Raw genomic sequence first — 13,975 nt, forward strand, 5'->3', positions numbered from 1 at the left:
ATTCAAATGACTCACTGTCCTTCAGAGACCATTAGAAAGTTTATTGAAAGGACATTTAACTACTGTAAAGTATGTGCAATTTGTCACGGTTCACGTATAATAACATTGTTATCTCACATTAATCTAAACAGGATAAATAACAAAAAAAGACAAACTGAATAAATGTTTTTGTTTATTCTGCTGTTCTTCAATTAAAATAAATAATTATATATACAACATTCCTTAAGTAGTCTTAGGACTTATTCTGTAGCAGAATTCCGTTGGATTTCCTTGCTGAATAATGGATAATGTGGAATGATGAGAATTTTACACGTCATGATGTAAGCCTTATTAATTTGTTAACTTGAGGCCAGGGCATTTTAAACCACTTTACTACCGCAGAAAGTATACGATTGTTCTGAAAAATTACCTGCCACTAGAGGTTATTCAAATCCAAGTCTTGATTTATTAGAGTAGACAGCTTTAAGGCCATATCTATAGCGAGTAGTTAGCCATAGTGCTGAACTGACATTTTTTAAATTAAGTACGAAGAATAGACTTTGCAGTTGGCCCTCGCTATTCACAAAGTACAGTTCCCTCTGCTCTTTAGCATGGCATGCAAAGATTTGCAGTTTGCTTTAATATATTTCTTTCATCCTTTTATAGTCAAAGTACGGTGAATGATCGGAATGTGTGTACTTTTCTATTGCAACATGTGGATTGCTAAGGAAAGTATACAGTATGCTGAGGTGGTGGTAGTGCAGTTTATTAAGTAACAAGACCTATCTGCTACATGACCAAAATTGACATACTGTGTTTACACAACCTTTTAATTTGAGAGGAGAGGATTGTGTACATGAATGACAAACATCTCAGTCAAACCTTCTGCTTACCTTTGTTCCAGTGCCGAGCTTCTGCCCAAGAACACTGATCATTTCCTATTGGTTGCAAGGCATCACCACGGGCAATTGAAAAACGATATTGAGGGGCAGATGTATTAACCTGGAGACGGCATAAGGAAGTGATAAACTAGTGATATGTGCAAGGTGATAAAGGCAACAGCCAATCAGATCTTAACTGTTAATTTACATATTGGAGCTGATTGGCTGGTGCCTTTATCACCTTGCACATATCACTGGTTTATCACTTCCTTATGCCTTCTCCAGGTTAATACATCTGCCCCTTAATTCGGAACCAGATAATCATGATGAGTATTTCAACGTTCGGTTTTTCCAATGAATTGAAGAACCCTTCACTTCATTGGAAAAACCGGAGTCCCCTGCTGATAATGCCATCAACAGAAGGCAAGGCAAAGACAACAAACAATAAAGTATAACATATAGTTTAATGTTTCAAGGCAGTGTAACTCCTCTGCATTAATGTATTAAAGTAAGTATGATTGTGCTGTAGTGTGGATCATGTCTCTGTACTGCTGAGTAGAGCATCCCAGGTGACTTGAGGGCAGGCGGGGCGCGGCCGCGGCCGGGGGTGCCATGCGTTCCACGGACTGTGGGGCGCGTCCCGACCGGAACCGGAGGTGATGTAGTGTGCGTCGGGGGGCTCGTTGTCGTGTTGCGGACCGGGTGGGAGGCAGTGCACGCTCGTCAGGCTGCGCTCCGCCCGCTTGGTGGATGCGTCGCCGTGGTGACCGGCCACTGTGTATATGGGGGAGCAGTGAGTGCTGGCTCAGTTTGTCACGGGGGTGTGCGCAGTGAATGTGGACATTGGTCTAGCTGGGCAATTGCTGCTGGGGTGCCGGGTGCTGCAGCCTCATCTATAGGGGAGGAGGGCCTGGAGACAAACACCACATAGTACGGATGGTGTAATGGTTTACATTACTGCCCCACAGCACTGAGGTCATGGATTCGATTCCCACCATGGCTCTAACTGTGTGGAGTTTGTATATTCTTCCCGTACTTGCGTGGGTTTCCTCCGGGTACTCCGGTTTCCTCCCACAATCCAAAAATATACTGGTAGGTTAATTGGCTTCCAACAAAAATTGACCCTAGTGTGAATGTGTCTGCGTGTACATGTGATAGGGAATATAGATTGTAAGCTCCACTGGGGCAGGGACTGATGTGAATGGCCAAGTATTCTCTGTAAAGCGCTGCGGAATATGTGTGCAGTATATAAATAACTGGTAATAAATAAATAAATAATGTATTATGTCATATAGGAAATGAAGTCAGGATCACTGTTGTTGGAAAACAATTAATCCCAGAGGCATATCCAATTAGTCACGGGGTTTATACCCTAACCCACTAGGGGTATATCCAATTAGTCATGGGGTTTACCCAAGAGTGGTAGCATGGCACATTACTGTTTCTTCTGGGCTTATGCATGGGCTGCTGAGTGGGGGATGTCACAGCAACCCTACTGGGCAGTCACAGGATTGTACCCATGGGCACAAACACAACTGTCATATGTGGTATGTGTACATTATATATATATATATATATATATATATATATATATATACCAAAATCACCACATTTGAAGATCATAGAATAAAATAATATAATATACAAAATTACAAGCCAAACACATTTGAATGTACTATGTATGATAATATATATATATGTGTATATATATATATATATATACTGTATATATATATATATATATATATATATATGTAAAATTTATTTATTGTATTTTTATTTATTAGCATTTTGTTTAAATAATTTTTCATTATGCCTCCTGCTAAATTCAGGGTATTAATCACTAAAGAATTGTAGCAAGTACATATATTCCATGCACGCTTACATTCTTCATCATTTAATGTTTCTCCCTAATAGAACATGATTCGCAGTGCAATAGTATTTTATAAACATCATATAATTTTATGTGATCTCTTGTGTTACTTTATATGGCTCTACACAATAAATATCAAGTGAGTAAAGGGTTTTTTGAGGACTGTAAGCACTTAAAATCTTAACTACTAAGCGTGGTTCTATCATAATGACCTGCAAATCAGCTTGACAAATGCAGAAAATTACCAGGTCAGCGCTTAATGCCAATGATGCACACAAAATTAATAAAACAGTTCATCAGACAAACTAAAAACATATAACAATTTAAAATTGGTAAGACCACAACATAGTAATCATATAAAACTGAGGTATCTGAAACCTCTAAAATATGCAATAATATACACTAATTGTAAGCACTAGAAGGCAGTCGCAAAACCTTGAATGAGAATGACTCTCTGTTTGATTTTATCTCTATTTAAATAATTGCCCACGATATAAGCACAAAGAATCTTACACGGCCGTGCATATATATGTCCTCGATCATACGGGTTCAATCACAGCTGGAAAAAGTTCATCAAATTAGAGGTCCACTGGATGTATAAACGGTGCAGAAATATGAAGTTGTATGACAACTGCTACTCACAGTATATATAGAAGTGTCCTTGCTGCACCTCATGTATTGTATGGAGTCGCTCTATGTCACCCTATGCACGGGTGAGACATCCGTCAGCGGCAAAGTCCGTCAGTGGCACAGCCCGTCAGCGGCGCGGTCAGGCAGGAAGCCGCTCTCCACCGTCTGGCACAATGTAGATGCACCCGTTCGCCGTTGTGCACCCCCAGCACAAACAGAGTAGTGCTCGGCAAGGCAGGGTATAAGGCGTTCCCAGTGTAGTGGAGGAAAGTGAGTGGTGTAGTCTCATTAAAGATGAGCAATTGCCGGCAAATGCTGTAGTCAGCTGCTGTGAGGACAAAGTCTTATTCTTGTGGGCAATAGAGGTATTGGCAACCCCTTCTCTCTGTACCCTCAACGCGGTTCTCCGCACCCCAGGCGGCTTCTTCAAGAGGCAGAGTTCATATTTCTGCACCGTTTATACATCCAGTGGACCTCTAATTTGATGAACTTTTTCCAGCTGTGATTAAACCCGTATGATCGAGGACATATATATGCACGGCCGTGTAAGATTCTTTGTGCGTATATCATGGTCAATTATTTAAATAGAGATAAAATCAAACAGAGAGTCATTCTCATTCAAGGTTTTGCGACTGCCTTCTACTGCTTACAATTAGTGTATATAATTGCATATGTTAGAGGTTTCAGATACCTCAGTTTTATATGATTACTATGTTGTGGTCTTACCAATTTTAAATTGTTATATGTTTTTAGTTTGTCTAATAAACTGTTTAATTAATTTTGTGTACATCATTGGCATTAAGCACTGACCTGGTAATTTTCTGCATTTGTTTTGTTGTTTGAGGAGGCTGGCTACCTCCTCACCAGGTGGCAGCTAATCCCAGGGTGTAAACACACACAGTTCTGCTCAGCGCCATCAAAACCTTTTTTTCTTCTGTCTGCAAAGCAGCTTGCCTTTTAAAAAAAAATTTAAATAACAAGATTTAGAATAACAAAATTGTTTATTTTTCTCAGTTTCTACTAAACCGTTTTACCTTTCCCAATATCTTCCAGCTTCAGCTTCCAGTTCCAATGCAGTTTGAAGTTTAGTTCTCACAAATGAACAAAAGATGGCGCTGTTGTCAGCTGTGTGCTTAGTGAGACTGAAAACAAATGAGCAAAAACAGTGTACAGTACTTTACAAAGCATCATAAATAATAATGTTTTTCAGGAAAAGTGGACAAAGATGAATTAAATATAAAACACCAGCATTAATATCATGGCGTAATCACTGAAGGAGCACTTAAGGCAAACATGGACCTGCTATTTCTACTTGTCTGTCTCACAATAGTATTGTGAGACATTAATCCAGAACTCAGCACTGACTGGACACACAGTAATATATCACATTCTGTGTATAATAAAATGGCTTTCTATATAGATGAGCGAGGGTACATAATGTATAAGATTAATAATTCATCAAATCAATTAATATAAAAGCATTTGTTTGATCTATACCCCTGCGTCTGATTGTACAGATTACTTCATAAAGCAAACTCTGACTGCATGAGCCATGACTGCCAAAATGGAGCCACGCTGATCTCAGTAATAATAATACCTATTCCATCAAGGGTATATTATATACTGTATATGACATAGATCAGTAGTTTAATGCACTGATTGCATGATACTGACACAAAGAAACATGCTGGAATCCCTATTTTAATTTATACTTGCCTGCGTTTGAAAAGCATTTCAGGGAGATTGTAAACACAACACCTGTGAGCAGGGGCAGATTGGGATTGAAAACCAGCCCGGGAAATCTATGGAAGCAGCCCTAATGGGGGTGTGGTCTGTTGAGGGGCGGAGTTGGTCAAGAGGGCGGGATCATGGCTCTTAAGGCCTGATTCAGAGTTGTACGCAGTTGCGGCTTCCTTGCTACTTTTGCAGCACTTGTGTCTGCAACTTTGTGCTAATGCCGCTATATAGCCCTTCCCTGGTGTACATCTGTGCATCTGACTGTGCAAGGACTGAGATGCCCTCTGTTAGTGTATACAGGTGCAGCAATCATGCTTTGTGCATCTTTAGACGCCACCATTGGGCGCACAATTGTAACCTGCACCAGCCCAATGTTAAGCACAGATCACCCGTCTGAGTATGACCTCAAATCTGAGCAATGCAGCGTCTACATATGCAGCCACTTTCAACAACACACCCATTACTATGCCACATCTGCATCTGATTAGCAAACCCCCTGTAACGGCCCAGGGATGTGCAAAACGTCTAATACACTTCTTGGTGCATGTGTCTGACTCTGTACTGCAACTCTTTGCGAACAGCCACATGTGACGCTGTACCTCCAAAACATATATACATATATTTTATATATATATATATATATATATATAAATAAACCCCAGCACTCACAATAGCAAGCTCACTCGCCTAACTTACAGTATGTCTTTTAATGGTGAGACACCAACACTGTTCCTGATTTACCACTAAGGAAGCAGCTGACACAGGTTTAAAATAAATGAGCTATACAGTGGTGCGTGAGAAAGCTGTGATGACAAATAGGTTAATTCTAAATGAACCCAAATATACACATACAGAAATCCACCGCACTCGCCATCCCTAGGAATGGGGTGCACACCTGCACTCTCCACTCCAAGGTTATGGTGCATTAGCCTGTGACCACATTGCTTAAATAAGAGCCCAGCACTCACCATAGTAATTGAGTGTGGTGGATTTCTGTTGCTGTTGTGATTAGGTTCCAGAGAACCCCTATGGTGCACAAATTTGCTGTTGCGATTGGGTCAGACAGTATCAGAAATCTTGTGGAAAAGTGATTCATGTTCCTGAGCAGTGACTGGTGGCTAAATATTAATATGAAAACGATCAGTTTATTGGGCATGGATCAGTATGTTAGTGGCATTGACATGTCATTTGCGAGTGACTGCATTCACAGATACAGATTTAATCACGCTAATCGTGGCTCTGTCTGTGCCAGGGCGCGCCCACCAAGGCAACATCTGTGACATGCGTGTATGTGAGGTGCGCACCCACTCCATTAACTGCAATGGGAGCGTCTCTGTGCACTCCCGTAGCGTGGCAAGGCGGCAGATTGTCTAGCCGCATCGGGAGTGCACATTTGCGATGGAGCCGCATCAGAGAAGCGTCTGTACATAGCTGCAGCCTTAGTAGGTCGGGCATACAAACTGCACCTGCCATAGGGCTTGTGCAATTTTAGATGGCGCAACGATGGTGACTTAAAGTATAAGGACGCACCAATTGGGTTAACAGCAGGCACAAAAGCTAACAGTGAACATCTCAGACCTTGCAGATTTGGCCAAATGGGTGTACAGAATTGACAATAGGGGTCATTCTGACCCGATCGCACGCTGCAGTTTATCGCAGCGGTGCGATCGGGTCAGAACTGCTGCAGTGCGCCAGGGCATGCCAGAGGGCTGAAGGTCTTCGCTGCACTATGATCGCCTCTGCCTGATCGGCAGGCGGAGGCGGTCGCTGGGCGGGGGGGGGGCGGCGTTCGGCCACCATTTTGTGGGCGTGGTCCAGCCATCGCAGACGTGGCTGGACCGTGCGCAGGGGGGGGGGGCGCAGCGGCTGCGGGCTGCGGAGCGACAAGTAGCTCCCGACCAGCACGCTGAAGCTGCGCTGGCTGGGAGCTACTCCTAAAGTGCAAAAGCATTGCCGCTGTGCGATGCTTTTGGACTTTAGGAGCAGGGCTACGATCAACTCGGAATCACCCCCAATGTACTTTGTAGCCGCATAAACACACAGATGGGCAACTGCCGATAGACAGGTGCTATTGTGTGTGACACGGAGCCAAAGTTTGGTGTACGTTTGCCTACTGTACATAATATGCAAACGTGTGCATGAGATAATGTACACCTGTCTAGTGGTGTCTCTTTTGCCCCTGATGATGATGATGACTAGTAGTAAGCCAGGCTTATATGCTGCAGAAACTGATGCATGTGCATCTGGAGTTGTCTACATCCTGCATATGGGGGAATATACACATATTTCTATGCACGCTTATTTGAGCAATATATACCCAATTAACTTCCACCTCTCCGTAAGGCCCAAAGTACTTGTCATCAGTTTTACAAATAACATCACTTAGGTGGTACAGACCAATCAAACTACATCGTATTTGGTGACACCTGTAACAATCTTTGTTAATTGGGGAATGTTCTAAACGTATTATCCACCTACTAACAGAGGCATTCTGTGCCATGTTATATCAGATTGATTTCGCTTATGTGTGGTCAGAATGAAATGAAACCATCTCTGCCACTAGCAGTAATCACCCTATATTGAGTATATATCAGAACTGGTGATAGCACAGGTTATAGGTATTGTGAGTCAGGTCACTAATGGCCTGTTGCACCAATATTGGATTCTCACTAAAATATAATGTTAGATCAAATATACCAACCAGTCATCTGTGGCAACAATAGGTTTATGATTTCATGTGTCTCTTAATAGTAATATATAATATATGCAGACCAACTTTACATGCCCATATAATTGAACACCATTTAGTTGTTGTAGTACTGGTTATAAAAGGAATGTCAGTTGGGTACAGGTATAGATTTAAGAGCAGTAAAATGTAACACAACTATAATAATTGATACATATATTATATCTGTCTTATTAAACATCCAGTGTCAAGTAAACATTTCTCATTTATTTCTTAGAACTTGTATGAGAACACTGATTATAGAGAGTAAGATATAAATGTAATCTCAGGAACAGCGTGATATGATACAAATGTAGCACTAGATTACTCGGGTATCAATTTCTGTCAGTGTAACATTATATCTAAGCACAGGATTGTGTGCCAGTGTTAGCTATGACATCATACAACACAGGTTCCATAAACGGAGGTTCTCATTTGTTATTAGATGACGTCTGCTTATACCAGCTTGTTGAGGCATATTATTGGAACATATACTGTCTTTTATCTGTAAATAATCTACACACCATAAAATAGGTAACTCTGCATGTTTAGCCACAGAGGCGAGTTTGTACCCTCCTGCTATTCAGATATGTACTGCCACTTATATGCGGTACACTTTCAGATATGTATTGCCACTTATATGCGGTACACTTTCAGATATGTACTGCCACTTATATGCGGTACACCTTCAGATATGTACTGCCACTTATATGCGGTACACTTTCAGATATGTACTGCCACTTATATGAGGTATACTTTCAGATATGTATTGCCACTTATATGCGGTACACTTGCCCACTATGACATTGTCCCCCTCCTTCCATCTGGAATGTGCAGACCCTACATGGGTTGGGTAGAATATTCTGGGGGCCGGGATGCCGGTGGTCAGAATACATACCACGGCATCCCCTGCATATATTTTCAAATACATTTTGTGATCAATGGGCACGATTCAATTTGATGACAGTTGAATAGTGCCAGGAATTAGCTCCCGGTGCTAGTCAATAAAGCACCCTGTGACGCCCAATGACACGATTTCTTCTCGCACCCCCGGAAAAAGCATAGCACAGGGTACTTAAGTCGGAGAATGCTGATTCTCCCGACAAAACACCCTGTTTAGTCTGGGAGAACGGACATTCTCTGACTTACCACTGCGCTGTATTGATTAGCCCCGGGAACTAATTCCCGCCGCAATTCAACTGTCATCGAATTGAACCGTGCCCAATGTGTACATATAATCACAATATTACATTGCACTAATGTCCTTGTAAAATTAGTTCCGCTGAGCAATAGCAGATATCCATGTGAACTAAGGCACAGGCAAACATTAGTGTGTGTGTGTATTAAAATATAATTTGTTTTAGCAAGGATAGCTGTAGGAGTGTGCGTGCCGCACAGTCTTTTTGGGGGGTTTCTGGGGGTGTGTAGTCTCTTGAGATTGGCTTTTTTTGTTTACTACTCAGAGAACCCCCCACCCTGATAGATGCCCGTACCACTGCTGTCAGCAGCACGAGTATGTACAGGGTGCTAGGGGGACATGATATAGCTGGGGAAGTCAGTGGGTGTAAATGTGTAAGTGGACGTCTGGAGTAGGATAGCAGCTTACTCCAAAGGAGGCTCATTCAGCTGCTATTACATTTATATATTATTGCCATTATTGTGTCACATTGGTACATATATATACAGGTGACTTACCTGAGGTATTTTGCCAGAGCTGGTCTGCATCTTGTACATGGTACCAGCTGTGTGGCAGTATTAATGTGTATATAAAACTAAGACTTTTGCTCTCTGCACTAATAATAATATACTGCACATCTGTGTGTATGTAGTAAATAAAACATTGGGGATTTGGTCATATTTTGATCAAAATATTTCAGCTTGCAGCCCATCATCAAGGGAGCCCAATTTCCTGCAAGTTTCTGTTCTACACTAGCGTATATGCCCAGCACACTATTACATTGCAGTTACATGTACTCCCCTCCCAGATACAGAGGGGAGCATCTATACAGGGCTGGCTAGTGAGCCGCACCCAGCTAGGCCTTTTATAGCCGTGACTGAAAGCTGCCATGATAGCACTAGGCCTGCGCTTGGTTATACCAATTGTGTGCATGGTACCAGCTGCATGGCAGTATTAATGCCATATATGTACAGATGTGTCCTGTTGTGGCGCTGCTGACTATAGCAGCACTCTGTAGCTGGATAATGATGCGAATGCATTGCCATATGCCGCAAGTGTTCGCATCGCAGCCGGGTCCCTTTGAAGTAAATGGGAGTCGGGCGCATGCGCGTGCCGGCTCCTATTCAAGTCTATAGCATAGTGGAAGCATGTGATCACATGCTCTCGCTATGCTGCTCTGTCCCAAGGATAGCAGGACACATCTGTATACAAAAAAAAACGTTTTGCTGTCCGTGCTAACAATAATATACTGCAAATCTGTGTGCATGTATAAAATAAAACAGAGGGTATTTTGTCATATTTTGATCAAAACATTTAAGCTTGCAGCCCAACGTCAAGGGACCCCAATTTTCTGCAAGGCCCTACCCTAGCTTATATGTCCAGCCTACCACTATATTGCAGTAGGCAGATCTCCTGGAACGTAGCCGGGGTGGGTCAGGTGCATTTCCAGAGACATAGCCGAGGTCAGGGCAGGCGGCAGACAGTGTATAGTGAGGGATGCACTGGATGTTGGAACAGGCAGCTGATGCAACAGGAACAAGATGTTTTAAGGATTGCAGATGTTTCTATTTCCCGCTAGTGCATGTCTAGGGTACAATATCTGATTGCATTGGCACATTATGGTACGTTTCTCTCCATACAGGGCATACAAATTGAATGTTGTCAAATAGCCCCTGGTCCATGGCAGGAATTGGTTGTGTGAAAATTTCACTGTGGGGCACAGGAATATTCTGTTTATCTAGATCCATGGCGTTCTTGAGCACTGTGAGTGGGGATGCTGTTTTTCCACTCTCTACCTCTTCCCAGTTAATAGAAGAGAAGAAGGGGTGTTTTCGCACGTCGCCATTTACCCCAAGCCGGAGGAACTGGTCCTTACACAGGAGGTTGGATAAAAAGTCCTTTGTTACTCCAGTAAGGCCTTCGTATGATGGTTCCTCTGCAATGATCATTGCTGCTATCTCTGACACGGATTCTCCAGGGAAAGGCTCCGATCCTGTAGCGAGCATATATAATATAACCCCTAATGCGAACCAGTCCACAGCTGCACTGTATGGCTGGCGGGTTATCATTTCTGGAGCAAAATAGCCAGGTGTCCCGCAAATGCCTGCATTATCAATTACTCCATACACATTCATTAGGGCTAGACCAAAGTCTGTGATCTTCACATGGCCGTCTGCAGTCAGCAGAACATTTTCCAGTTTGATGTCTCTGTGAATTATTCCTTTAGAATGCATGAACTGTAATCCACAAACCAATTCCGCCGCTATAAATGTTATTGTGGGAAGGTCCATCTCTGATGTCTCAAAAAAATCAAACAGATCTCCTCCACTAGCCAGTTCCATTACACAGTATAGATAACGATGTGTTTGGAAGGTCGCATATCCATGAGTAAGGAAATTGCTCTGATGTGCCAGCTGAAGGACCCGAAACTCGACCAAGCTGCCCTCGTTCTCTGTTAGGGCTGTCTTCTTTAAGATCTTAATTGCCACTCTTTCCCTGCGAAGAGCGTCTGTTGCCAGCAGCACTTTTCCGTAGCCTCCCTCTCCAAGTATTGAGTGGAAAGTGAATTTGTCCACTGTTAAGGGGGCAGTATCAGTGTTTTGTTGGCTGGTGGGCGTAGCGCCTTGTCGGCCTCTTCCAAATGCTGTTATGAATTGATTTTTTTTATTTTTTAGAAATGCTGCAATTCTGTCCCAGTTTCTTCGTGATCCCTTCTTAGTGATCTTTTTCGCTGAAAGGGAAACCGGGCCTGCCATATGGCTGCACCCTTCCCCTGGATCTTCAGTAATGTCAGCGTTTCTCCTGTCACGCCAAAATCTGGGACATCGGTTACATGCTTTTATGAATTGATCCTGTTTCTTTTCCAGAAATGCTGCCAACATGTTCCATCCTCTCTGTAATCGTGCAACAAATCTCCTCACCTTTCTGGCTGCTGAGTTGGTCCGGCCTGCCTGCTTTCCTCTGCGGTTCTTTTTTCCTCTGCACCTCTTTCTTTTCTGTCTCTTGTCTCTGGTTCTCCATGCTTTTTCTCGTATTTTTTTTCTCCTATTCGTTCCCATGTTTTGTCATCCGACAGGAACAGGGCCCTTTAGAGAATATAACGCAAGATGTGTCTTCAGTCTAGAGCGTCTGAAGACTGGTTCTCAGGGGCTTCAGCAGCTGTAGAAGTAGCTGCGTGATGTCAGCAGTGACTGTGATGTCAGCAGTGACTGTGATGTCACAATTGTGCAGCTGAGCCTAGTCCTAAACATATTCTACATTTTATGGCAGTTGATGTATAAGAAGGTTTCTTTCTGTCCAAACTTTAAATTGTGTAAGATATGTAGAAAGTGCCTTAATTCTACCTATATAAAATGTACCGGCCCATATTATGACATCAAAATGTATCTTTTATAAGAAATATGACATTTGTGAGGAGGGATTAGACTGTATTGCAGTCATTTCAGACCAGAGAAGCATGTAACACAGTCTAATTATTGGAGAATATACGTGTTTATACCACGTATACCCATTATCCCCAACAATTTCTCTTTTCAATTTAAGCACCTCAAAAATAATTGATAATAATGATAGCTATTTTTTTTACTAAGTGACTTAGGGGCAGATTTATTAAGCTCAGTGAAGTGATAAAGTGGAAGGTGATAAAGGACCAGCCAATCAGATCATTACTGCCATGTCACAGGCTGGGTTTGAAAAATGACAGTTAGGAGCTGACTGGCTGGTCCATTATCACCTTCCATTTTATCACTTTACCAAGCTTAATAAATCTGTCTCTTAATCTCAACTGGTGGCAGGAGTATTACCATGCAATCACTTCTATATCCCCATTGCACCCATTATTAAGAAAAATCACATTTAAGGTGGTTTCCAATTATTTGTAGGCATGTGTAACTGTATGAAAGAGCCAAGAGATGGTGAAGAGCATTAGCATCAGTACAGAGTTTGTTGGGAAGGGAGAGATTGTGTGTGTCATGTGTCAGCAAAAAGTTGACTAGAAATAAAGGGGGGGGGGGCATTATTCATCTTGCCCTGGGCTACAAAAACCCTAGTTACACCTCTGCCTGCAAGTAAAGTACAGTGCCATTGGGTTACAGGCTTAGTTCAACTGATTATAATTGTCGTTCTTTCATTCTCTATATATCGCCCTATCAATCAAGCTGTAGCAGATCGCGAGTTCTCTGAAGCAGAAATTTCTATTGTACTATGTGTGTCACCAGGTAATTATTGAGTCCTCTGCTGCATAAACTGGATTACATTTCTAAGAGTTGTAGATGTGGCTAATTAGTCTTTATTACAGATGCTTAAATTTAAAAAACAATTCATGAAAATGTCACAAAAATTCTCAAACTTTGGATCAACTACAAAATTAGAGCTAAATTTCAGCAAATGTGAGCCATGTCTGAGCTTCTTTGATTATGAACCATATGGTTTATGGCCTGTAGCTTACACGGACACATCGGAACACATTTCTAATGCAAACTTCATACATAGGGCCAAATTCAGATTTGTATGCAAACGCTGTGGGTTACATAGAAATCCAATGGTGTGTGGTCTGCGCAGGTGCATTATGGGTCTTGCGATATTGCTCTCAGACTGACATGCTGCGGCGTAGAGGGAGGGTGGAGTGGAGGTGGCACCTGGCACCGTTTTTCAAAACAGAGCTTGACATTCCCATTTTGAAGGAGTGACAGGTCCAAGGTTTGCATCGTTGACTTGTCCATGGGTTGCCTCCTTCTGGTCTGGAGTTGTTGCATGCATACGGAATACGGGTGTAAGGTTCTCCCAGCTAGCTCATCACCTGTGCCTCTTTGGTCACAGCCTTGAGCAGTCCCTCCTGTCTCCCTTACAATCGTATTTGAATAATCTTTTAACTCTGGCCCGGGTTTGCATAGCTAGAACATGAATGGCTCCTGCTTCTTCTTCCATTCCCCCTTGTTAATGTGACTCCCATGAACATTTTATGTATCACAATA

General features: G+C 42.3%; 1 protein-coding gene across 1 annotated transcript; it reads right to left on the bottom strand.

Annotated features, from left to right (window-relative positions):
* Nucleotides 1-10,392: 10,392 nt before the first annotated feature.
* On the bottom strand, nucleotides 10,393-12,023 carry LOC134979918 (protein kinase C delta type-like). Its single transcript, XM_063946534.1, has 3 exons — nucleotides 11,924-12,023; nucleotides 10,652-11,733; nucleotides 10,393-10,524 (listed from the first exon to the last, which is right to left on the bottom strand). Exons 1-3 carry the CDS (start codon nucleotides 12,021-12,023, stop codon nucleotides 10,393-10,395), a joined length of 1,314 nt encoding a protein of 437 aa, XP_063802604.1.
* Nucleotides 12,024-13,975: the final 1,952 nt, after the last annotated feature.

Source organism: Pseudophryne corroboree, chromosome 12, assembly GCF_028390025.1.
Source record: "Pseudophryne corroboree isolate aPseCor3 chromosome 12, aPseCor3.hap2, whole genome shotgun sequence".
Lineage (NCBI taxonomy): Eukaryota > Metazoa > Chordata > Amphibia > Anura > Myobatrachidae > Pseudophryne > Pseudophryne corroboree.

Bases quoted from the DNA above. Each gene is read 5' to 3' on its own strand.
- LOC134979918 (XM_063946534.1), bottom strand. From the start codon at position 12,023: ATGGAGAACCAGAGACAAGAGACAGAAAAGAAAGAGGTGCAGAGGAAA. The intron at 11,734-11,923 runs GTGAGGAGATTT...TTTCCCTTTCAG, and splicing joins CCAACTCAGCAGCCAGAAAG to CGAAAAAGATCACTAAGAAG. The intron at 10,525-10,651 runs GTATGCCCTGTA...CTGTTGCATCAG, and splicing joins TATTTGACAACATTCAATTT to CTGCCTGTTCCAACATCCAG.